General features: G+C 42.8%; 3 protein-coding genes across 3 annotated transcripts; 2 read left to right on the top strand and 1 right to left on the bottom strand.

The window, feature by feature from the left end:
- The first annotated feature begins 8,957 nt into the window (after window positions 1–8,957).
- Window positions 8,958–9,941, top strand: LOC127020703 (olfactory receptor 10A7-like). The gene has a single exon (XM_050903479.1). It carries the CDS (start codon window positions 8,958–8,960, stop codon window positions 9,939–9,941), a length of 984 nt encoding a protein of 327 aa, XP_050759436.1.
- A 6,031-nt stretch (window positions 9,942–15,972) lies between these two features.
- On the top strand, window positions 15,973–16,912 carry LOC127020702 (olfactory receptor 12D1-like). Its single transcript, XM_050903478.1, is given in 3 exon segments — window positions 15,973–16,474; window positions 16,477–16,722; window positions 16,725–16,912. Coding segments are annotated over 3 exon segments (936 nt in total).
- A 4,276-nt stretch (window positions 16,913–21,188) lies between these two features.
- LOC127020701 (olfactory receptor 6B1-like) lies at window positions 21,189–22,166 on the bottom strand. The gene has a single exon (XM_050903477.1). The coding sequence runs from the start codon at window positions 22,164–22,166 to the stop codon at window positions 21,189–21,191; it is 978 nt and encodes a 325-aa protein (XP_050759434.1).
- Window positions 22,167–25,078: the final 2,912 nt, after the last annotated feature.

Genomic DNA, 25,078 nt, shown 5'->3' with positions numbered 1-25,078 from the left:
ACAACTAATCCTGTGAACCATTTCGAGGCATATGAAGAACATGAATGTGATCATCAGGAGTAGTCAGCGTAGCTTCACCAAGGGGAAATCATGCTTAACCACCCTAATAATCTTCTGTGATGAAAGGACTGGTTTGGCAGACAAAGGGAGAGCAGTTACATATGCCCTTCTTTGCTCTTGCTGCACAGAAGGTGAATGGTATCCTGGGCTGCATTAGGAGGAGTGTTGCCAGCAGGTCAAGGGATATGATCCTTCCCCTCTACTCAGCTCTTGGTGAGGCCACATCTGGAGAGCTGTGTCCAGTTCTGGGCTTCTCAGTACATGAGAGACATAGACATACTGGAGAGAGTCCAGCAAAGGGCCACAAACATGGTGAAGGGACTGGAGCACCTCATGTATGAGGAAAGACTGGGAGAGCTGAGACTGTTCAGCCTGGAGAAGAGAAGGCTCAGGGGGGTCTTATCAATGTGTATCAATGCCTGACGGGGGAAGTAAAGATGGAGCCAGGCTTTTTTCAGTGGTGCCCAGTGCCAGGATCAGAGGCAATGATCACAAACTGAAACACAGGAGGTTCTCTCTGAACATCAGGAAATACTTTTTTACTGTGAGGGTGACTGAGCACTGGCACAGGTTGCCCAGAGAGGTTATGGAGTCTCCCTCCTTAGAGATATTCAAAAGCAGTCTGGACACAGTCCTGGGCAACTGACTATAGGTGGTCCTGCTTGAGCAGGGGAGAGTTGGACCAGATGACCTCCAGAGGTCCCTTCCAACCTCAGCCATTCTGTGATTCTGTGATTCTGTAGTATTGTCTACCCTGATTTCAGAATGGCTTTTGATGTTGTCTTCCATAAGATTCTCATAGAGAAGCTGATGAAATATGGGCTGGATGAGCATACGGTGAGGTGGATTGAAACCTGGCTGAACGGTCAGGCCCAGAGGATGGTGATCCATGGCACAAAGTCTAGTTGGAGGCCAGTAACTAGCAGTGTACCCCAGGGGTCAGTACGGGGTCCAATCCTGTTCAACACTTCATTATCTGTATGATGGGGCCTCAGCAAATTTGCTGCTAACATGAAACTGGTAGGAGTGGCTGATACACCAGAGAGTTGTGATGCCATCCAGAGGGACCTCAACAGACTAGAGAAATGGGCCCACTGGAACCTCATGAAGTTCAACAAGGGGAAGTGCAAAGTCCTGCACCTGGGGAGGAACAACCCCATCTAGGATGAAGGGATGAAGAATGTGAATTGTTAGATAGATTAATAGATTAACTGAAAAACAGATTCCGTTCCACTGCTTCTTTTTCAGCAAATCTTTCAAGATTAAGGACCTATCACCAAAGCTTAGACATCTGAAAGTCAGAGATCCACTGTAAGTTGTTCTTCAACTGATTCATCAGTGAATAGAAATCAAGGACCCTCTAGCCAGAGGGAGACTCCATGCTGACGCACTTTAGCTTGGTGTTGGTAGAGAAGGCAGTCTGTACATAGCAAAGTGTTGTTTCTGCACAGCTTCAAAGCACAAGCATGTGAGTTACTTATACCTGGTGGCACACTTTGAGGAGAAGTCATATCTGGCTCATTAAGAACCACATTTCTTCAAGAAAGAAGACTCAAGAGAGAAAAAGATGGAAAGAAAGCATTAGCAATGCACAGCTCCAAGCAAATCCCCACCGAACATACTAATTCCCGAATGTCACGCGAACTCTGACATAACTTGCAAAGAACCTGACATCACTTTAAATGTCCTACGAAAATTGTAAATTACAAGCACCTCCAGCTAGCAATCATCCTGTATGAAGTCGTTATCAAGACAACTGGGGTGGCAGTGGGAAGTGCTATGTTTTTCCTTCTTTTATAGAGGCAGTCTACAACTGGTATTCAGTTATGTATACATAGGTGTAGAGAAACATTTTAGGCCCTATGGAGTGTCCCAGCTGGGCTCTAAATAGCATTCCAGAAGGACAAGGGATTATCTTAAGTTCTGGGTTGCATCCACCACCCTGTGTAAAAAGTAGGATACCTTACGTTGTCAAGAATTGCACTACAGCTCTATGTTTAGACAATTGAATCCAGTCCCTGTGCTGAAGACACGTAAATTTGGAGGTCTCAGTGTGGAGTTGAATCCAAACTTAAGTGCTTTTGCTAAGTGGAAAGATACACTGGACATCTCTTCTGGTTTTAGTGTTCATACATGATAACAGGTCATAAATTAGGACTTTTCAATTGGCAGAAAAGGTATCTATATATATGGATCAAGTTTCACGTATAAGAGAAGTTCAGCACCCGTGTTCCTGACTACTTCACTATGGTTTAGTTTAGCATGGTATGAAGAATTTAATTCAGCTCTTCTATCCATTTATCATGATCCTGTCATTCATTTCCTCATCTTTTTTGCACTTTTTTTTTTTTTTTTTTTGCAAAGTGGTATGTGATGCACATGTTCTACCTTGCACATACTCTAACTGCACCATGCGATGGTTTGCAATGGATTATATATTCTAACTGGAATATCGCTCTTCTGAAAGACTGGTATAATACAGAGAGCTCTTTTCCCTCACCCGTGCAATCATAGCAACCACATGTTGCTCCTCTGTGAATGACGACTGTGCGGCCATTTATGCTGCTGAAGGTCCATGAATAATATCTTAACTCAGCCCAAGCAATCTGTTCCTCTTCTTCTTTGTTCCAGTTGCGCACCAGGCTACCCTTGCTGACACCAATGTACTTGTTCATGATTTACGTCTTTTTATTTATTATTTTTACAGAGCCATTTGTGATTGCCCCTAAATAGATATTGTGAGGTTTCCAGAGAACTATACTTTTAACTGTCTATGTGCAGATGACTAGGGTTTTTTTCTGCCTGGTGAATAAAAAAGCCACAGCAAGGAGTAGTGGGAAGTTCTGATCCAGCTAGAACAGATTTAAACAACCAGTACAATAATAACAAAATAGTGGAGAAAGGATATTTGGTAAAATCAAAACATTTTTTGAACTCAGCATTAATGTTTTAATTTTATTTTTATATTTTTAGCATTATTAGAATATTTTCTGTGTATTTTTTCCCTTTAAGGAAAGTAATTTTCAAAATAATAAACAAAAGCCTTTGAAGAAGCAGAGGTAGGTTCATTTTGAAAATTAATCATAGAATCACAGAATATGTCAAGTTGGAAAGGAGCCATTAGGATCATCAAGTCCAACTCCCTGCTCCTCGCAGGACTACCTAAAACTAAACCATATGACTAAGAGTGTCATCCAGACACTCCTTGAACTCTGACAGGCTTGGTGCCGTGACCACTTCCCTGGGGAGCCTGTTCCAGTGACGGACCACCCTCTCAGTGAAGAACCTTTTCCTAATGTCCAATCTGAACTTCCCCTGACGCAGCTTCATTCCATTTCCTCATGTCCTATCGCTGGTCACTAGAGAGAGGAGATCAGCACCTCCCCCTCCACTGCCCCCCTTGAGGAAGTTGTAGGCTGTGATGAGGTCACCCCTCAGCCTTCTCTTCTCCAGGCTGAACAAACCAAGTGACCTCAGCCACTCCTCGTGAGTCTTGCCTTCGAGGCCTTTCACCATCTTGGTCGCCCTCCTCTGGACACACTCTAATAGTTTGATGTCCTTCTTATATTGAGGTGCCCAAAACTGCACACAGTACTTGAGGTGGGGCTGCACCAGTGCAGTGTAGAGTGGGACAATCACCTCCCTTGACCGGCTAGCTATGCTTTGCTTGGCCACAGTTGGCCAAAAGGCCATAGTTGGCCCTTTGGGCTGCCAGGGCACACTGTTGACTTATACTCAACTTGCCATCAACCCAAACCCCAGATCTCTTTCCATGAGGCTGTTCTCCATCCTCTCATCCCCCAGTTTGTATGTATAACCAGGATTACCTTGTCCCAGGTGGAGAATTCTGAACTTGCTCTTGTTAAATTTCACATGGTTGGTGATTGCCCAGCTCTCTAGTCTATCCTGATCTCTCTGTAAGGCCTCTCTAACCTCAAAGGAGTCCACAGCTCCTCCTAGTTTAGTATCAATGAATGACCTAAATATTTATCTGGGAAAAAAGCTAGGATAAAATATTTAGGTTTTCTAACATCATTTAGGGAAAAGGAGACAAGCCAATAGTTGCCTCATTTGCTCACGTTTTGCTAATTTATTTATGCTAATATATTTATCTCCCTCTTTACAACTCCATACTTTCTTGTTGATTTTGCTACTCATAAAAAAAAAAAAACCAAACTCTCAGCCCCTCCTCCAAGAAGGAGGCATTCAGACGGAGGTAAATAATGCAAACTGTCTAACTTAATATTAAAATGGCCACATCATGTCTGACTTTGAAAATCTAGAATACAGAAATCTGCCTCTTACCTAGTAACAATTAATCTGTAACTAGTGGAGAGAAATAGATATTTTCTTGGCATTTATGTCATGGATGAGATAAATCATTCCTTTGGAATTCCTGTTTCTCTCTGTAATGACTACAAACAGTCAACAATTAATTAAAATATAAATGGCTACTTGTTAATCATTTTAATCTGAACACATGAATACCTCCAAAGGTGGAATGATTATACTAGCTCAGTAAGAAACAGATAACAATAGTTAAAGGGTAACAATGCCAAAAATTAAAACTCACTCGTCAGTTGCTGGTCACTTGTAGTACAAGGCTGTTGTCCCTTCCTACAGGCTACAAACAGCATCAGCTTCTTAGGTTAGCTGTGAAGGGCCAGTGAGTTACTGAAGTTTCAAACAAGAAAATTGCCTGAGAGAAAAGCAATGGGGTGGACTCCTTGCAACACTTGCTCTGCTGATGCTGTTTAAAGAGGTGAAGTCCCTCCCCCTGACAAACTGTTCATGCTGTCTTAGTTCCTGGCCTGGGGGTATAGAGTCTGAAGCTGTTGCTGCTGGGGTGATTCTCTTTTTTCTATAGCAACGCTCTTTCACTACTGTAATTCACTAAGTAATGAAAGAGTTTCAGCTCTATATTGCAGCACAGGTAAAGTCTGAGGTTAAGCTATTCGCTTTAGCTGGTTGTGTAAGAAGGCTTCATCTGCAGTCAAAAGAAAGATGTGCCTTCATGGGGAATTTAATCTAAAGCATCTTAGACATTCATATTAGGCTGAATTGTGCCACTCCACTCAGGTAAGAAAGAAATTGGTGCCTATTGGTGAAGGGAACTCAGCTATGGGGTTCTGTTAGTCCTAAATACATCATCCTAAAGGTAGGAATCTAAATCTGAGTCTGCCTTTATAATCAGTGGAGAGAATATACATCCAGGCTTTACTATGGGTTATGCCTCTGACTTAAGAGAGAGGTCACTACAACATTTATATCTTAGGAAGGTAGGTCAGGTTGGTAGACAGCTCCATGATACAGAGAGACAAAGATGTGTATTACCTGTAGTTTCTTTATGCACATGCTGCAGGACATCTGCCAAAGTAACTCAATGTGGCAGGATATTTTTACCCTTTAAATGCCAAAGGTCAGAATTAAAAAGATTAAAAAGAAGATTAAAAAGAAAAAAGCACTCTACTACAAATATAAAAGGACAATTATAGAATTCCTGGTGTATTGGGTGTACGTGGCAAGGTTTTAGTACTGGGGAACAGCAGCTTATTGAAGCTCCACGCTAGAGTAGGTTTATCCTGAAAGACTACAGCCACCAGAGAGGACCCACGCTGCAACAGAGGAAAAGTGTGAGGATGAAGGAGCAGCAGAGGCAAACTGTTATGAACTGACTGTAATCTCCCATTCTTCATCCTCCTGCACTGCTCCAAGGGGGAGGACGTAGAAGATTTGGGAATGAAGGAATGAAGTTGAGCGAGGGAAAAAGGGTAAGGTGGGAGGAAGGTGTTTAAGTTTTGTCTTTGTTTCTTACCATCCAATCCATTTTAATTGGCAATAAATTAAATTCACTTTCCCCAAGTCAGTCTGTTTTGCCCATGACGGTAACTGGTAAGTGATCTCCCTGACCCACAAGCTTTTTCATCTTCTTTTCTCCTCCTGTCCTGTCCTGTTGAGGAGGGGGAGTGAGAGAGCGGCTGGCTGGGAGCCTGGCAGCCGGCCAAAGCCGGGCCACCACACGTGGCTAAAGACATTTGCATTCACACGAATGAGAGAATGAGAGAATTCACACGAAGGAGAAAGCCACGTAACTCATGGCAGACCAGAAGCAGGATAAGATCTGCATGGTGTACAGTCAGGGAGTCGGGGCTCAAGTCAAACCTTTTGCAACAGGAGAATATTAATGGCTCCTCTGTGACGCTTGCCAACTGTGATGCACTGGTACAACAGCTTTCTTCTTGTTCCACTTGTTTGACTTGTCTTTCTAGATTTTTCAGGATACAAACTGAGACGTTGCTGGAGTTGAGTAAGTGTTAAATACTTCAGCCTTGAATTCACCGCACCTGATTTTTCACCTCTGTCTTACGCTGAGTTACCACACCATCATGGAGAGTGCTTCAGACGACCAGCAAACATCTACCAAAAGAAATCTACCGTTTCCAGAATACAGTGGACAAAAGCAGTAAAAAAAAAAAAAAGTCTGTAAGATGAGCTGTTATTGTACTATTGCTTGCCGTATTTAGGGCTATGTAATACACGGGTATCATATTGCAATGCTCTGTATTCCTACCACCATTGCTACTCAAGTATTTTTTACGGTCTCTTGAAAGTCTCTTCAGCTGCTGGGAAACCAACATGTGTCAAATTCCATTTTTTTCCCTCATATTAGTAAACTAGGTAAGAAAAAGAATAAGAGCCTATCCTATTATGACTGTTAACAATTACATCACTTACTCGTACAACTCTGAACATGTGGAAGGAAACTTTGCTTATACTACACTTAGACTGCTAGTATGTCCTAAAACATACTGCATATTTATATGGACCATGGATTAAAAAAGATCATTTAACGTATGATTTCATCGTACCAAAAAGTTGCTGTCTGGAGACCTGATCCTACTGGGAGCACATGAAAATTCAAATACCTCCACCCATTAGCTGTCAGAGCCTTTGGAATCAGAGAGGAGATGCTGCCTCTTACAGGGGAAAACAAAGGGATTTTTTTTTCTTTTTTTCTCTCTATTCATAATTTCTCTTCCTCTCTGCCTTTGGAATTATTGCCCCTACTGAAGAGAGGGAGAAAACTCTACCCGTTTTAGTCACTTCAGGTAATATTTCAGTTTCTGTTCCTCATTCTTAGTTGGTTCCCAAGGCAAAACCAAAACATAAGTGTGTTTCCATGGTTTATTTTTCTAATTGGCACCTGGAGCTGCTATTACGATAGACAAGAGGAATCTATCCCATCTACCTTTAGGCACTGGCAATGCAGATTTTTACATCTGAATGACTCACTTGCTCATCCGAGAGAAAGAGGAACCTCCGTGGCATCAGCAATTGGTATTATTTTAGATGTCTATGGTGGAGAAACATTAATTATACTGACAGTATGCTTGCTTATTTCTATTGTCTGTAGAAAACTTTGGCAACTCTAGCTGCCTGTTTTGCTGATAAATATGTTGAACAAATGAATCACAGTGTCTATACTTTCTCATCTCCTCATTTTCCCTTTCATCATTGCTAAGGAAAAGAAGAAGGCATTTTCAGAAATCCTGAAAACCCAAAGACTCCAAAATCTTGAGCTACCGTATCGTTATTGGTGATAGAGTTTGACTGCTGTGTAGGTAGCAAGAGTCTTCCTTCATCTGCGGATGGAAGCCAAAATCCCACTGGACACACAGATATCTTCAGGGGAGTCTAAGCAATGTATTTCTCATTATTAGCTTGGAATTTTTGTTACACACATACATATATTCTCATCTCATGCACGTGAATCCTGAAGAGAAAATGTTAAGCCTTAGCTCTCTTAGAGTAAAACTAAACTCCAGATCTTGTGGGCCACATCATCTCAGTCCCAATGGTGTAAATACAGAAAAAAAATATGATTCTGTATTCTCTTCATGTGTCTTTCAAAAATCAGCCACGTCTATTTTGGCTGAAACAGTCCGGGAAGTTTCCCAGACAAATAATTCTGTTAGCAGATCCGATGAGATGATAAATTCCCCCAAAAAGGCAGCAAGGTGTAGATGCTGGCAACCGCTTTTATGTGGGCAGCTGTTTGTATGCTGAGCATCTTTTTGCTCCCCAGAGCTTATCTTAAATGAAAACTCAGAATATGGATTTTATGTGATTTGATGAAACAAAGGTAAGTGCATGAACACTTTTATCAATTTCAACTTGTTTAGGTTTGGATTGTACTTTTGCAGGGTCAGCAATGAAAACAATGTAGGCAGATCGCTTCTGCTTGAGTCAAACTAGTAGGTGGAAAGCCACAGGATCTCCGTATCACCTAGCTTAGAGCACCAGTAATTAAATGAGTTTAGCTTCATTCCAGCTATCCAAAAATTTGGTCATTGTATACTCACTTCATTATTAATGATACCACCAATCCTGGCATCCTTGGACGTCCGTTTTAGAAGGAAAAAAACTGTGCTTCTGTCTTGTGCTAAATTTCTCGTCCTTAACTATAAAGAGATTGTAAGATGACTGGCTCACATTCAGATGTCTATAGACATTTAGATGCTCAGGTTAACTGAGAGACCTCCAGCCCATCCAAAGTGAAATTCTCTTGTCTCATCACAGACGCCACCGTTACGCTAAGGTGACCTGCCCTTTGGAGTTATCCATTTCTTTCTGTATAAAATAAACACAGAAAGGTTATTTGAAATTTGTATGTCTGTCTTCTGTTCACCTAATTTAGAGAAGATGAATCCCAGCCTGTGACTGTTAAAGATGATCCCCAGCTGAGCTTTTTTACACTGGGGTCACCGTCATATCCAATCCAAGTTTCACCTCATGTTCTAAACCCCATTTTACTTGCAAGTGTAGCTATTTGTGAGACCACAAGTCTGCCCCAAGCTACTAATCCTTTTGTAGTGTGGGTTTTTTTGTCTTTTAGGATGGGACCTGTTGAGGAAATGAAGCCAGGAAACCAAACCGTCACTACTCACTTCTTACTTTTGGGGTTTGCCTTCCACGGCAAGATGCAGCTCCTATTTTTCTCACTGATTTCCATCATGTGCCTGGCCATCTTGATAGGGAACTCTCTAATTGTTGTGATCACAACCATTGACCCTGTCCTACACACACCCATGTACTACTTGCTGAAGAATCTTGCCTTGACAGAGATCTGCTACAGCCTGAGCATTGTCCCCAAGATGCTGGCGATTCTGGTGGCGGAGAGAAAAATGATTTCCTTCACAGCTTGCGCCTTGCAGCTCAACTGCGTTCTTCTTTTTGTCACCTGTGAGTGTTTCCTCTTAGGTGCAATGGCTTACGACCGGCAAGCGGCAATATGCCATCCCTTGCATTATGCCACCATGATGAACAGGGATCGCTGCTTCAAGATGGCAATTGGGTCTTGGCTGTCTGGTGTCCCTGTGGCTCTGGGCTTCACCTCATGGTTATTTACCCTGCCCTTCTGTGGGAGAAACACAGTCGATTATTTCTTTTGTGATGTTTCTCCTGTGTTGAAGCTGGTGTGTGCAGACACAGCCTTGTTTGAACTACTGATTTTTATCGCTACTGTCATAATAGTGATGGTTCCCTTTTCTCTGATAGCCGTCTCTTACCTTCGCATTATCCATGCTGTTCTTCAGATACCCTCGGCTGTGGGCCAGAGGCGAGCCTTTTCCACCTGTGCAGCTCACCTGGTGGTAGTGACTCTTTTCTACAGCACAACTGGCATCATTCACCTGCGACCCAAGTCCAGCCTCTCATCCAACGTGAAGAAAATGGTTTCCCTGTCTTACACAGTTGTCACCCCCATGCTCAACCCCATCATCTACAGCTTGAGGAATCAGGAAGTCAAGCAAAGCCTGAGGAGATGCGTTGACAAGTGCTTACTTAGGAAGCCGATGGCTGTTTTTTCTCCATCCAGGTGATGGAGTCCTTGTAGCTGCACAGAACATAAGTGTTGCCCTAGTAAAAAAAATTAAATGGAATTTATGAATGAAGTGAAATGCCTTTCAAGAAGACCTCTGCTATTTTAGCAATCCTTTCCTGTTAAGTCCATAAAATATCTGGCCTTTTATTACTCGGCATATTAGAATAAATTATAGTGGTTGTACCTCTGGCCTTGCAAACAAATAAGTAAACCTGACTCAGTGTAGGAATATTGCAAAAGCGGATTATAAAATTGTTGTCCTCCCCCGTCATTCTACCTCTATGTCCGTAAGTATATGAAGTCTCTGGCTTGGGAAGAAAGAAGTTTGTTTTCCTCTCCATCAAAGCAAAAGTGATAGCCTGGAACTTCCCCCCCCCCCCCCCCCTCCCCCCAAAAAGAAAAAAACCCTCCTCAATAACGAGTTAAGAAACAAGTTAGTACCTTATGATTGGAGGGGAGGAGCTATGTCTCCTGGAAGTGTCCTTCCTACTGATGGGAGAGACTGGGCTCAAGTCTAGACTTGATCTGATTTTTTTTCCTCTCAGAACAAAGATCTCTTTCCCAAACTAGCTAGTGACTTGCTCAGTTCAAAACAGAAAGGGTGAACTGAAACCTTGCCAGCTAGCTGCAGTAGCTTTGTTTTAATTAATTCCCCCCTCATGTAGGCTGAAAGCAAGCTATGGGAGGGGATTGTTTCTTAACTCAATGAACCTGATGATACTTTCTGTCTGATTCTTTTTCTGCCTTGCCAGATGGAGTGTTCATTAAAGCGAAAAGTGACTTGTGCTTTAATTTTCTCTCTGCTTATTTCGACCTAACTTCAGCCTCGATTCTGGTCTTGCTTATATCTGAGCAGCATTTTCTCTTCCAGTTTGTGTGGTTAATACCTAATTTACATCGCTGTCTCTTAGACCAGAAGTAACAAAGGCACTCTACTACAAAGACAAAAGGACGGTTATACAATTCCTTGTGCATTGGGCGTACGTGGTGAGGTTTTGGTAGTGGGGAACAGCAGCTCATGGAAAGCCCACGCTAGAGCAGGTTTATCCTGAAGGACTGCAGCCCCCGGAGAGGACCCACACTGGAGCAGGGGAAAAGCGTGAGGAGGAAAGAGCAGCAGAGGCAAATGGTCATGAACTGAGCACAACCCCCAGTTCCTCATACCCCCTGCGCAGCTTGGGGCTGGGAGGAGGTAGAAGATTTGGGAATGAAGGAGTGAAGCTGAGCCTGGGAAGAATAAGGAGGGGTGGGGGGAAGGTGTTTTAGTTTTGTCTTTGTTTCTCACCAAACATGTGCTCCCGAAGCTCCTGTTTGTGGTGTTGTGCTGGCCTGGAGCCTGAAGTCACCACATCCCACACCCCCTCATTTCGACATTGGTTCTCATTTCGACAGTGCGAATTTCTCCCCCAAACATAGTGAGTAGTCATGAGCCATTAAACAAAGCTAGCAAAGGCAGTGTAGACATAGCCTATATAGTGAAAAAATTAAATGCCATTGTAAGGATATGTGGAAGGGCAGTGCCTGTTCCTTTAGGGGTACCTGCTCAAGGACTTTTTTCAATGCAACAAGGGATGATAAGAAAGGGAGGAAGTGATGAACAAGAACTTACAGGGACACAAATCTGACCGACAAATGATAAGGGAGACAGTGAGGAGAACCAAACCTGGTCAGTCAATGACCCAATGAAGGGGAAACAGGGAGGGACAAAGCGAGGGTAGACAGAACAGGGTATAAAACGGGCTGGTCACATGTAAAACAGGGCTAGTCAGCGCACTTGTCCAGCTGAGCCCTGCGCCTCATCTCCGCAGTCTGTGCCATCATCTTGTATCTTCTTATTAAATCTCTTCTCAGCTACTGGTGGGGCCTGTGTGTCTGTGAGTGAAAACCGGTACCAGCTACTGGAGTCAGACTGGGGGTGTGGATGCCCTGCAGCCTGTGGTGTCAGCTGCTGGACCGAGTGGGGTCATAGAAGGAGAATAACCACAACTGTGTTACTAGTAGAGTGGTATGTAGGGCAGCCAAATCTCTGTGTTGCTCCCACATTTTGTGTGGGCGGCTGTTTTGCTTCAGAAAGGATACCAGGAGCCCTTGGGGTGACTCGCGACTCCCCTGGCTCAGACAAGAAAGGAAGCACACAGAAGGTGGAAACAGGGACAGGCAAACCAGAAGGAATCTAGACCATGCAGGGATGGAGTCAGGAAAGCCAACGCTCAGCTGGAGTTGGAACTAGCAAGGTATTGGAAGGGCAAGAAGAAGAGTTTCTAGAAGTACATTGACAGAAAAAGGAAGGCTAAGGAAAATGTAAGAAGTCCACTGGTCAATAGGCAGCAGACCTCGTCACCCAGGACATTGAAAAGGCGGGGGTATGCAATGCCTTTTTTGCCTGACCTTTCACTGATAAGGTCTGCCTTCAGGGTCCCCAGTTCCTTAAGCGCATTAGCAGAGTGTGTGGGAGTGAAGCAGCATGAGCAGGATAAGGAGACACGGTTAGAGCACTTAGGTCAACTCTACATATGCAAGTTCATGAGACTGGATGGGAAGCACCCAAGGGTGTTGAAGGAACTGGTTGATGCCCCTGCAAGTTCACTCTCTTTTGTCTTTGAAAGGTCATGGTGACCACAGGAGGTCCTGATGCCTGGAAAAAGGCAAACGTCACAACCTGCTTCAAGAAAGGCAAGAAGGAGCAGCTGAGGAACTACAGTCTCACCTCAGCACCTGGGAAGGTGATGGAATAAATCCTTCTGGTAGCCATTTTGAGGTCCCTGAAGGACAGGAAGGTGCTTGGGAACAGCCAGCATGAATACAACAAGGGCAAATCAGGCCTGATCAATCTGACTGACTTCTGTGATGAGATAACTGTCTGGATAGACATGGGAGGGCAGTGGATGTTGTACACCTTAATTTGAGCATGGCCTTCAGTACAGTCTCCTACAGACTCCTTAGATCCAAATTTGGAAGATATGCACTGGGCAAGTGGATAATAACGTCAATGGTCAGGATTGCCAGGCTCAAATGGCACGGTGATAAGATGTGAGGTGACGGGCGCAAGTCGGAACCTGGGAAATTTGGATTAGATACTAGGGAATACTTTTTCACCTTTAGGGTATTCAGACTTGGAACAGGCTGCCCAGAGAGTCTGCCTAAATATCCTTGAAATTGTTGAAAACTTTAGTGGACAAGACCCTATCCAGTTGGCCCGCTTTGAGCGGGGGAAGGACCAGAGACTGCAGAGGTTTCTTCCGACCTACATTATTCTGTGTGCCTACAAAACTATGCTGAACATACTGGGTATTCAAACCCACGATCAGGCTGGAGCTGAGCTGCCAGGAGCTTTATAGAGGAAATGTTAAAGCCGCCTTCCTAGAAGGAGGCATCTGTGTGATTCAAAAGTTCCTGCGGGATTTACACACCGACATCCAAACTACTTGGACTAGAATTGAACATGTTACTTCTGTAAACAGTTGTGGAAATCTTTCCACAGGATTGAAAATGAAGCTTAAGATGCAAATCTGGGATATTTTTGGCTACAAAGAGGCCAGAAACTCCTCCTTATCTGTGAAATGCCAACAAAAATAAAACACCAGAAATCCTAACACATCAGAATGGATGGAACACATACTAGGTTTCACAAATTCTAGTATTTGAAAGAGATTTAGGAAACGTTGCCTAAACACTGCTCCAGTTCAGCTGAGGTTGCACAACGCATGCCTCTATTGCCAGTAGAAATTTCAGCCACAAACTCTGTGCACCGAGATGGAGATATTTGGGTTGGATTATTTTTTTTTCTTTTGGGTGGGGGGGTTGGTTTCGTTGGTTGGTTGGGGGGGGGGGGGTGTTATTAGCTATTCTCTGTGGGCTGCTTCATTTTTTGTCTTCCGTTTTGCAGGTGGCTCATCTATGCATTACGTTTAGGGAGCACTTTGTTTGTTGCTCTGCAACTCACCACTGATTCACAAATCTCATCTCAGGAGACTGATCACAGCAATCGGAAATTTACTTCCCGCATGATGTTGTTGATATTTTGCACATGCTGGACATGATAAAAAGACTTTTGCCCCTCTCTAACTAGGTCATCAGAGATTACTGGTGCAGTTTGCAAAGCTTCCTCCTTGCATCCTACCTGAATAACTACAAGCCCCTGGGAACTTGTGGTAGTCCTTTCCATCACACCTGCAGTATTCATCTCTCAGCTAGAAGAATGCCAAGTAGATATGGAAGAAAAAAGGAAACCAGAAATTCTCAGTCTCTTAACTCCACAAAATAAGTTGTTTTGTCCTCAGCTTTGCTTTCTGGCTCACTACCAGAGAGCCGTACTACAATGAGAAAAATGCTGATTGATAGTGAGGTGAGGTTTGTGCAGAATTATCTTCTTTTTATTGTGTCATTTATACAGTTGGAAAAATAGGCAAGCTTCAGCAAGCAAAGTCTTCTCTTTATTTGTATTTAAGCAAGAGTCTTAAAATTAGAATTGCCTCTCTACCTCTTCAAATGCAGGTGACTGACTAAAATTTGGATAAGTCTATAATATTATCAAAACTAATGTTTCCAATAGAGCTGGTTCAAAGATCAGACTAAAAGTATTTTCGGAGAAATATGACCAGGTTTTCAGAGTGGACGCATATGCGTGTAAATTACCTTTAGGCAACATGCTCATGCTATTTTATTATGAAATCAGTTTAGAAGTTTTCTGTTTGTTTACTGTTTTCATGCTGAAATAATAAGCTAGAGTAGTATGAGAAAAAGAGTGACTGGGGTGGAGGTATATCATAATGACCTTCAAAAACCACCGATTTTCAATACAAGTATGTAGTGCAACGGAACGGACAAGAAAGACTATGAAATGCATCTGTATGTGTTTTAACCTCTTTACAAGAAATATTTTGGAAGTAATTATTTTTTCATGAGTTGTATTCATCAATATTAATCATCACTGCATTGAATGTTCAGCGAAAACCACTCATCTTGTAGAATTTGCAGTCTATATTGTAAGCTAGAAATACCTGTGCCTACCTGCCCTAGTAAATAATCTCAGGACTTTGTTCTTTATTGTATATGGTTGGGGCTTACCCATAGTGATAAACAAACTTACCTGAAACAGAAAAAAAGTGAAAGCATGTGCTTACTCGTTTGCATTTTAGAAGACTAGCGATACTGACAGAACTGATCATATTGTCTCAGTGGGGCAGTACGATCAGCTTTCAGTGGGATGAGCCAATTTGTCTGGAACTTGCACCAGCTAACTCGGCTCCCACAAATCCAGTCTTGCTCCATCACAGTGTTGCAGGAGATGAGATGCTGGCTTTTGTCCCATTCATCTGCTGCTGCTCAACAAAAAGACATCCTTTAGGCAAGGTATACAGTCCAATAACAAAACCAGCTTGTGATCACATGCTAAGGCGTCCTCTTCCTTTATTCTCAGCAGCATACAAAAGAAATGCTGATGATTGTATGGTACCTTGGAGCACCTTCTGGTGGCTGCTGATAAAAAAATGGCAATTGTGCAATTTTTAAGATGAAAGAACTGTCTGGAAGAGATGGTAACCATTAGAAATGTGAAAGCTGAAATTGCCTTAACGACATGTAGGCACAGTAGTAGAAAGAGAGCATCAGGAGTGATTCACATTATGAGTTAGAAGCTTTATTGATGAGATCAGAGGTTGTAGCAGGAAGTTACAGATGAGCAGAATTGAAATATGAACATGGCTGTAGGTGAAGAAGCAGCAAAGTTTTACATCTCACAGATTCTGCTGCTATACATAGATGGAAGTTTTTATTTTAATATTACCCCCTCTGTAATATTTTACTCTGTTGTAGACAGAAAGTAGACGACTACCTTAAAGTTCATTTTGTCCATGTTAATTTCTTGAGTTTCTCTGCGGCTTTCATGTTTGATTACATGTGTTATGTTTTGCTCTTTTCTGCATTTGTTTGTATTAAAACAGCACAGACAGAAATGAGTTTTGTAATACTGTTACTCCTCACAGCTGTGGAACCTTGACATTTTGGCTTTGCTTCTTATTGTTCTAGCAATGCTGAACCAGACAGAGGTCAGTGAGTTCATCCTTTTGGGCCTCATCGATAGCCAGGGGCTGCAGCACTTTTTCTTCGTCTCCTTTCTGTTGCTCTACTTGACCAGTCTTCTGGGAAATGGTGCCATTGTGACCATGGTGATATATGAGCCCCGGCTCCACACGCCGATGTACTTCTTCCTGGGGAACCTGTCCTGCCTGGACGTTTTCTTCTCCACAGTCACTGTTCCCAAGATGTTGGCTGGCTTTCTCTTTGGGCATCAGCCCATCTCTTTTGGTGGGTGCTTGGCCCAGCTCCACTTCTTCCACTTCCTGGGCAGTGCCGAGGCTGTGCTCCTGGCCACCATGGCCTATGACCGCTATGTGGCCATTTGCAACCCTTTGCGCTATGCCCTTGTCATGAGCCCACGGACTTGTCTGCTGCTGGCTGCGGTCAGCTGGTCCACTGGTTTTGCACATGCCATGATGCACTCACTCATGACCTCTCAACTGAGTTTCTGTGGCCACAACCAATTCATCACTTCTTCTGCGACATCAAGCCACTGTTGAATTTGGCTTGCAGTAGTACCAGCCTCAACATGACCCTCCTCAATGTTGTCACCACATCTATTGTTCTAGGCCCCTTCATTTTCATAGTCCTCTCCTACCTCTACATCATCTCCTTCGCCTTCCAGAAAGTCCGGTCCCAGGAAGGAAGATGGAAGCCCTTCTCCACCTGTGCCTCCCACCTCACCGTTGTGGCACTGTTTACATACCAGTGCTCTTCAATTATACACCGCCCTCCTCAGGAAGCTCCCCTGAAAGGGATGTGCTACTTTCTCTCATGTACAGTGCTGTCACCCCAGCTCTGAACCCCTCGATCTACACTCTTAGGAACCAGGAGGTGCGATCTGCTCTGAAAAAAATGTTAGGGAGAAAACTCTTTCCTGGAAGAAAGTGACTAAAACAAGGAGAAGACTCAGAATGTGGTTACTCCACCTCTCCTGTTTATAAGGAAAGAGGTCAAAAGGACACTGTATTGCAAGAGACTGAAAAACTACTGGTTATCATCTCATGTGGTTTAACACATTTAGAAGCTAATTGCATAGATCTAAATTGGGGGAGATACTCAAGGACTTGATGCTTCTTCCATCATTTTTAGATGCCTTATGGTAGCCCATCTGGTCTCCGGCTTCCAACACAGAAGCACGTGTGTCTCCTGCAGGACTTGAGGCATAGCTGATAGCCCTGTGCAGTTGTCCTGGATGATCTAAGGTATTAAATGATTACTTGACAGCTATGTTTAGGCAGCTGAATGACTCTCCTGTCATTCAGACCTTCTGTCTAGCTGAAGAGAGCCAGCATATGTTACATTTTGGGTGGGCATAGCCTAAGAATGATATTGTCACCGTTTGACTTGAGTCAACCCTCTGGAGGGATCTGTTTCTTTCCATTAAGTATGAGGGGAACCTTACTAATGAACCTAGATTTAAATGTAAACTTAAAAATGGATGTGAGCTTCACCTCTACTAGCTTTAGCCGTGTGGCTTGTCTTGCCTAGATTTATATACTTAAACATATTTATGTGTCCAGCTACTTTCCCAGATTCACATTATGGTCAATGACGAAACAATTGATTTGCATTTACATGGACTACTACAGACATGTCAAATGTCCTCAGGTATCCTACCCAGACTTTGCCTGTGGATCCGGAAGAGAACAGCTCTGTTGCAGGTCCTTTGCCATACTTCATGCCTGTGAAGTATGGACATTTCTAATAGCACTGGATATCACTTCTATTTAGGCACTAAATCCCAATTTTACTGTGGGGTGCAGCGGTTCATAAGAAGTGCTTCATTTTTAGGTGCTGTGGTTCTTTACACAGACATTCACCACCTTCAGTCTTAGCCTGGACTGCAGCTCCATGTTGAGTTAGATGAAAAGCATATGACATTCTCGGACACTAGATGTGCTGTGTCTGCCTTTTGGAGTACTGAGGACAGAATAAAGGGGTACTCTGAATTGTCTGCATAATGGCCTAGATGCAGAGAATGGAGGGCAAACTCCTGGCTACAGGTATGATTTCTGGAGATGATACCTTGACCCAGTTGGCCCTGCATTTGCAATCCACAGATTTCAGAAAGATTTCATCCTTTCCAGCTTGACGATTCAGATCTACGCAATAGCATTAAGCATCTGACAGTGAGGCATTCAAAACAATACTCGCTATCAGAGCACGAATGTGATTTGGTTGCCTAAGAAAAGGCATCTGTAGGCATCCTGTAAGAAACTTGTGTCCCCTCCACCTGATGCTCTAGAAAGACAAGGGAATCCATTTGGTTCTGCTTCATATGTCCCAATCCTGCGGAACGTGCAAGGTATCGATATAAGATGTGAACAGACTCCTGGATGTTGGCAACAGACCCTGAAGAGATCCAGGCTTAGATGTCCCCATGTTAGCTAAGCACCTAAATTCCATCAGGATGCAAATACCTCAATGTAGGAGCTTGCTGCCCCTTCAGATGCTCAGAGGTATCCTGCATGGCCTTCAAGTTGCCACTTCAAAATGACATGCAAGTCTTGTTGGTCCTTGAACAAACCTACAGACTTGTTCTAAAGGCTTGGGTATAAAAGAGCGTCTTTAATGGCATCAAGTGCGTATGTTCAGACAACTACCTCAAGCGCCTTGAGCTGAGTTCCACTCTCCTGCCCATCTTACTTACCCCTGACTGTGTTAAATATTTTCCTTAAGACTTCTAAAAATGGTGACCCCAGCTTCCAAAAGGGGCATTGCAAACAAGATGATAGATGTTCTTTCTGTCAGCACAATCCTTTCTCACTGAACAATCAGGCAGCACTTCTGCACCCTTCCTGAGCACTCACATGCTCCCTTCATCACTCTTGGCCACTAAGAACAACTGCCCTGAGACAGACCGAAGACTTGACAAGCTTTTGTAATACACTTGGAAGTAATGATATGTTGTGGCATAATGTTTTGTAACAAGATATGTAGGAAGACATAAGACTTCAGTTTCAACACCAGCTTTATTGCATGCAGGGTGAATCAGAAGGAACAGGAATGAAGATAACTTCTGCACTGGGGCCTGCAGTCCATGAAGAGATGCACTTTTTTTTTTAGCTAGAAAGTTGTGAAGGAACTTTTTGTCTCCCTGCATGACACAGTCTGGTGTTCAGCTCTGCGCTGGTGCTGGCAAAGGCTATATGTGTGCTCTCTTTGTGGACCAAACCAAAGAGAGATCTCTGCTACCAACTCCGTGTAGACTGGCTTTTGCCTAATAAATGACAGCTTGCACTTGTGGAATAAACTGCCCATGGCCACATGGCATATTGTTTATGTCAGATCTCTTTTGGGTCTCATCTAGTGCATAGCCATCTGGCACAACTCCAAAAATGTGGATGTTTTTGTTTAAATTTTTCAGTTCAAAAAAGGATTTTGTGGCAGCTTAGCGAGGTGTGGTGATTTTCACTTTTTATTAATATTTTGCCCAGTATCTCTGTTCTGTGACCCTGGAGGTAACAGGAAGAAACGAAAAGGGTGTTTGAGAGTTCTGTAAAAAAGAAATGAGGGAAATTCTTATTGAGCATATGAGAAAACAATGCCCTGTGGTAGGTATGGAATTGAAGAGTGGTATCAAGACACAGTGTAAGGCAGCCTATGCTCCCTCTGGCCACTGTACAAAAGGGATGTTTGGGACCAAATAGTGTTTTCATGGAATAGTTTCCACCTGGTGGAACTTTCTACTTTCTTTGTGCCAATGCCATGTCATGGGTATATATGTGATAAAAACCTGTTTGGAAAAAGCGAGTTTCAACTGTATCTTGTAAACAATTAATCTGAGTCTTTATGACCAAACTGAGCCTGTGATTACTGCTATGGTGTTGAGACTAGAAGAGGAGTTTCCAAACAGACATAATCTGGAACAGAGGAACCTGGAATTACCAAAAAACCCCACCTAAACCCTTAAAAAAATTCCACATACCCAAACATTTGTCAATGACAAGAACTAATGAGAAAATGGTTGCACTAGAATCGATGGATATTAATTTAGCTGCTGCATCTCACATAGACAATTTCAAATTTGATTAATTTTAAGAGATTCTGAGAGCTGTGGTCAAGTGTGCGTTAAGAGTAGCTGAATTCAATGTACTAAAAGAGCTAGGGAATTCCTGCAGTCCTGGATGGGGAAGTTGAACGATTACTCCTTGCCCTCGTTTTCATGCCCTGCTAGCAGGGAGCCTGAGCATGAATTCCCAATAGGTGCATGTACACACACACACACACACACAGAACCACAAATGGATCAATACGGACAGAAGGACACTACCTTTACAGGTCTCCATGTAACACAGACAGCACGAATATGGATCTCTACTAATAGAAAATCCCCTTCATGGGTTTCTCTGTCTACCAGACCTTTTGTCTCCCCAGTTTTGATTTCCCAGGACCTCGGTCTTTTCAATGTCTGACATCCAGAGTCCCAGTCTATCCAGTAGCTGGACTTCGGACTTATGGTCTCTCCAGTATCTTGCTCCCTGACACCAGTCCCTCCAATTTTTTGGCCCCTAAACTTCTGTCACTCCAGAATCTGGCTTTCAGGCCTCCTGTCCTACTCAATAGCTTTACGCTCATTACCAAATTACTCACATATATGCAGATGCACACATGAAAGGGAAAATCTTGAGGCAGGACATAGAAAGGAAAATAGTTTAATAAAAAGGTGGGACAGATTGTGGTAACCAGGTGCAGTGGCTGGCCAGACAAGTGTATTGACTAACAGCCTGCTTATGTGTGACTAGTCCCTTTTACCTCCTTTTCTCTTCATTTTCCCGTGCTTGATATTTTTCTTTATCTTCCTTTGGCCTTTTCCCTAAAAAACCTGTAACATCTCCAATTCTTTTGTTTAATCCCAAATTTTCCCTCCACCCCCAGACTTCCTACAGTAAATTCTATACTACTTTTTACCCAGTAGTCCCTTTTAGTTTGCATAGCACTTGGGAGAGTTTAATCTGTTGAATCACTTCAGTAGGTTTCTGTACCAGTGACAATGGCTCAGTCGTTCACCTTTGATGGTCTTAGGGGTGACTGATTCAGACGGATCAGGTTGTCAGCATTCTCCACCCTGTCATTGTTCCTCTGATTACTGTCTGTGTCCATTTTGAACAGTCATTAGCCAGATACCCTTATGGTGTGCTTATCAGTTCCAGTTTATCATAGCTTATCCTTGCATTTGGAGAGAAGGGATGGATCTGGAGACCTTAGAGATACCAATTTTTTCACAGAGAGCTTTTTTCAGTGCTCTTTTCACTTCCTGGTTCCTCAGACAGTAAATTAAGGGGTTTAGGATGGGAGTGACAATAGTATACACAGCTGACACAAGCTTATTCCAGTCAAAAGGGTCGATCTTCTTGGGCCGGGCATACATGAAGAGGGTGGCTGAGAAGAAAATGGCGACCACAGTTAGGTGGGAAGAACATGTGGAGAAGGCTTTCTTCTTACTCTGGGTATTGGGGATGTGCAGGATTGTCATGATAATTAATAGGTAAGAGACAATAGTGATGAAGAGGGGAACAAGAAGTATGAATAAGGCCAACACAAAGTCCACCATCTCTGCCAGTGACATATCAGTGCAGGCGAGGTTCAGCAGAGGGCTAATATCACAGAAAAAATGGTTGATAACATTGGGACCACAAAACTTCAACTGAGAGATGAAGGAAATCTTGATCAAAGACACAGTGAACCCGCTGAACCAGGAGACAACTACCAGGTATATGCACATTTGGTATGTCATCACGACCGGATAGCGCAATGGTTGACAGATGGCCACATAGCGATCATATGCCATTGCAGAGAGAAGGACACACTCAGTGCACATGAAGGAGCTGAAGAAAAACAGTTGGGTCATGCATCCCACATAGGAAATAATCCTGTCTTCAGCAATGAAATTTGCCAAGAGTTTAGGGATAGTGACTGAGATGTACCAGACCTCAATGAAGGAGAGGTGACCAAGGAAAAAATACATGGGTTTGTAGAGCTCACAGTTTGTCTTGGTCAGGGCAATGATAACCACATTCTCCAATACAGTTAAAATGTAGATCAGCAAAAATACTATGGAGAACAATACATGCAAGTCTGCTAGGGCTGGGAATCCTAGCAAGAGGAACATGTGGACCTGAGTGGAATTCTTCTCCTCCATGCAGCGAAGTGCAGAGCTGAGCCTTGGAGATTAAACACAGACCAGGAAAAAAGAAAGCAGAATATGGGACAGTTAAAAGTTAAACAAAAATTCCTATCCCTAGATAGAAGTTGTCTGACTAAGCTTTAGATGCTTGCCTTGTAGGTGCCTGTCGTGGTTTAACCCCAGCCGGCAACTAAGCACCACGCAGCCGCTCGCTCACTCCCCCCCCACCCCTGGGATGGGGGAGAGAATCAGAAAAAAAACCTCGTGAGTTGAGATAAAGACAGTTTAATAGGACAGAAAGGAATGAAAAACAATGATAATGATAATAATAATATGACAATAGTAATACTAAAAGAATTAAACTATACAAAGCAAGTGGTGCACAATGCAATTGCTCACCACTTGTTGACCAATGCCCAGTTAGTTCCTGAGCAGCGATCTGCCCCTCCCAGCCAACTCCCCGCAGTTTATATACTGGGCATGATGTCATATGGTATGGAATAGCTCTTTGGCCAGTTTGGGTCAGCTGTCCTGGCAGTGTCCCCTCTCAGCTTCTTGTGCCCCTCCAGCCTTCTTGCTGGCTGGGCACAAGAAGCTGAAAAATCCTTGACTTAGTATAAACACTACTTAGCAACAACTAAAAACATCAGTGTGTTATCAACATTATTTTCCTACTAAATCCAAAACACAGCACTATACCAGCTACTAGGAAGAAAATTAACTCTGTCCTAGCTGAAACCAGGACAGTGCCCATTTCAGTCAATGGAAAGAAACAGGCAGTTCATCTGACCTACTGACACGTACTTTAGGATGACACACTGCATCAAAAGTGCAGGTCTGGTAATAACAAGGGAAATGTAGATGACTAGTACAGGAATAGGCATCCAAGTAGAAGCCATTTATAGTACATTCTGATGAATCCCATCCCCAGTTCCTGTGTTCACCTTCATTCTAGTTGTGTACTAAATCTTTGGTCAAATTTTCTAAGAAGTCATTAATGGGAGCTAGATAAACTAAGCATCTAGCCTTTTGGATTCAGGTGTCTCAGAATTGTGATCCTGAAGTTATTGGAAATTAAGAGCTGGTCATCCTCTATCACTATTTTTGCCTGTTGAAACAGTTTGCATGTGGAATGTACTATTTTTTTGAAATGGGAAAAATTACAAGAATTGGTACATTGTTATAAGATAATGTTAAAACTCTATTGATGGACCATTTCCTAGGAAAATGAGAAATTCAAACAATTTATTTCAGCTTGAGAAGAAAAAATTAAATAATGACACAGAAATTCTAGTTCCTAGATATTGACCACAGGTGGCTGACTTCTTAAACATTCCTTTACAAAACATCATTGAAATATTTGAGAAGTTCATGAACTGGGTTTACATGCCAGCTAACATGACCATATCCGAGATTAAATCCAGGATTTTCCTTAAATCATCCAAGAAGCAGACCCTTGCTTGGTGTGCTCTTCCAACTGCTTGACACATCTGTCTCCAGATGGGATCACTCATTATCAAGAGGTGCCCAACTCTGTCATTAATCACAGAAAACTGAACTGACTAGATGTGAGACACCAGATGCTAAGAAAGAAGGATCCTGTCCTTCATAATTTACTCTCATTTAACTGCAATAAGATCTGGACACCTAGCTCCTTATGGTCCTCGACAGCCAGCCTTTCTATGATTTTGCCACGGTGATAGATGAAAGTAATAGCTTTTTCTATTACTGTTGATGTTTATATTAGCCTTGTTATTTTGTTGCTTAATTTAAGAGTCCTATTTGTGGGTTTGGGTTTTTTTTCCACATATTTTTAAGATGGTAATCACAACTGTTATAGACCAAGCTTTGTATCTAGGACTTCATTTAGGCACAGATACTAGCTACCCAAAGTCAGGCTGCCCAAACCGAAGTTTACTGTTTGTTCTTAAAAAACAGACAATAGGCTCCTAATCTTGATGTTGCCAGGTGCTGCACGCACTGCTGCCTGCCACAGCTATTGCTACGCACACTGACTGTGTCTAGCTAATGTAACAAGAAGGATAGGATTCATCAACCCTAACATATACATTCAGCTTCCAGGCATCTAACTCAGAACTAGCACTTTATGCCTACTCTATAGAGGGAACTAGGCATTACCAGTGGGAGATTCATCTCCTCCTAATACAGGTGTCTAGATAAGGACAGACCTATCACATCCTAGGAGATGACATCTGATAACAAAGGGTGTCTGGAGCACTGACTCAGATCTAGTGGTTTTCCTGTGGACACCTGAGTTCCACCCTTGCTCCTTCACTTAGGGCAATATTGTTATGAACTTGTGTTATCTTAGGCAATCTGAATAATCACATCAAAGTAAGTGTTAAAAGAATTTTTTCAGGAAAGAAAAAATTGAATGAGAAGACATAGATCAAAACAATATTCTGTTTCTGTCTTTCTGTTGCAATCCCTGCCCTGCCACTTCTCTCTCTTATCTGGGCTCTCACACTACTTCTCTCATACCTTCTCTCTCTTTCCCTCCTATTTATCTGTCATCCACTGCAATTTTTTAGACATATGTCTTGCAATCTAACTTGTTAACATTTCTAAGTAGTATAATTTCTAACTGTAAGAAAAGAGAACCATCCCCACCATCCCCCCCAGATCTCCAGGATATTGTTTAAAAAAGCAAAAGCACCTTTTTGTAAGTCACTTTTCCAAGTAAAAGACTACAAAGTGTCAATGACTTCATTATAAAACAAAAGGAAACATTGGCTCTATGGAACCATGAAACAGTGGAGTTCAAAATCCTGGGAGGTAATAAAAAGCAACAGCATAGTACAGCCCCTAGACTCGGGACAGCAGACTTCAGTATATTCACGAAACGGGCTTGGCTAAACAGGGAACACATAATGGAGCTCCAATGCAAAAAGGCAACATACAGGAGA

This window comes from Gymnogyps californianus, chromosome 11 (assembly GCF_018139145.2).
Source record: "Gymnogyps californianus isolate 813 chromosome 11, ASM1813914v2, whole genome shotgun sequence".
NCBI classification, from domain to species: Eukaryota; Metazoa; Chordata; class Aves; order Accipitriformes; family Cathartidae; genus Gymnogyps; species Gymnogyps californianus.
The sequence above is the reverse complement of the archived record's forward strand: the minus strand, read 5'-3'. Positions and strand labels throughout refer to the sequence as shown.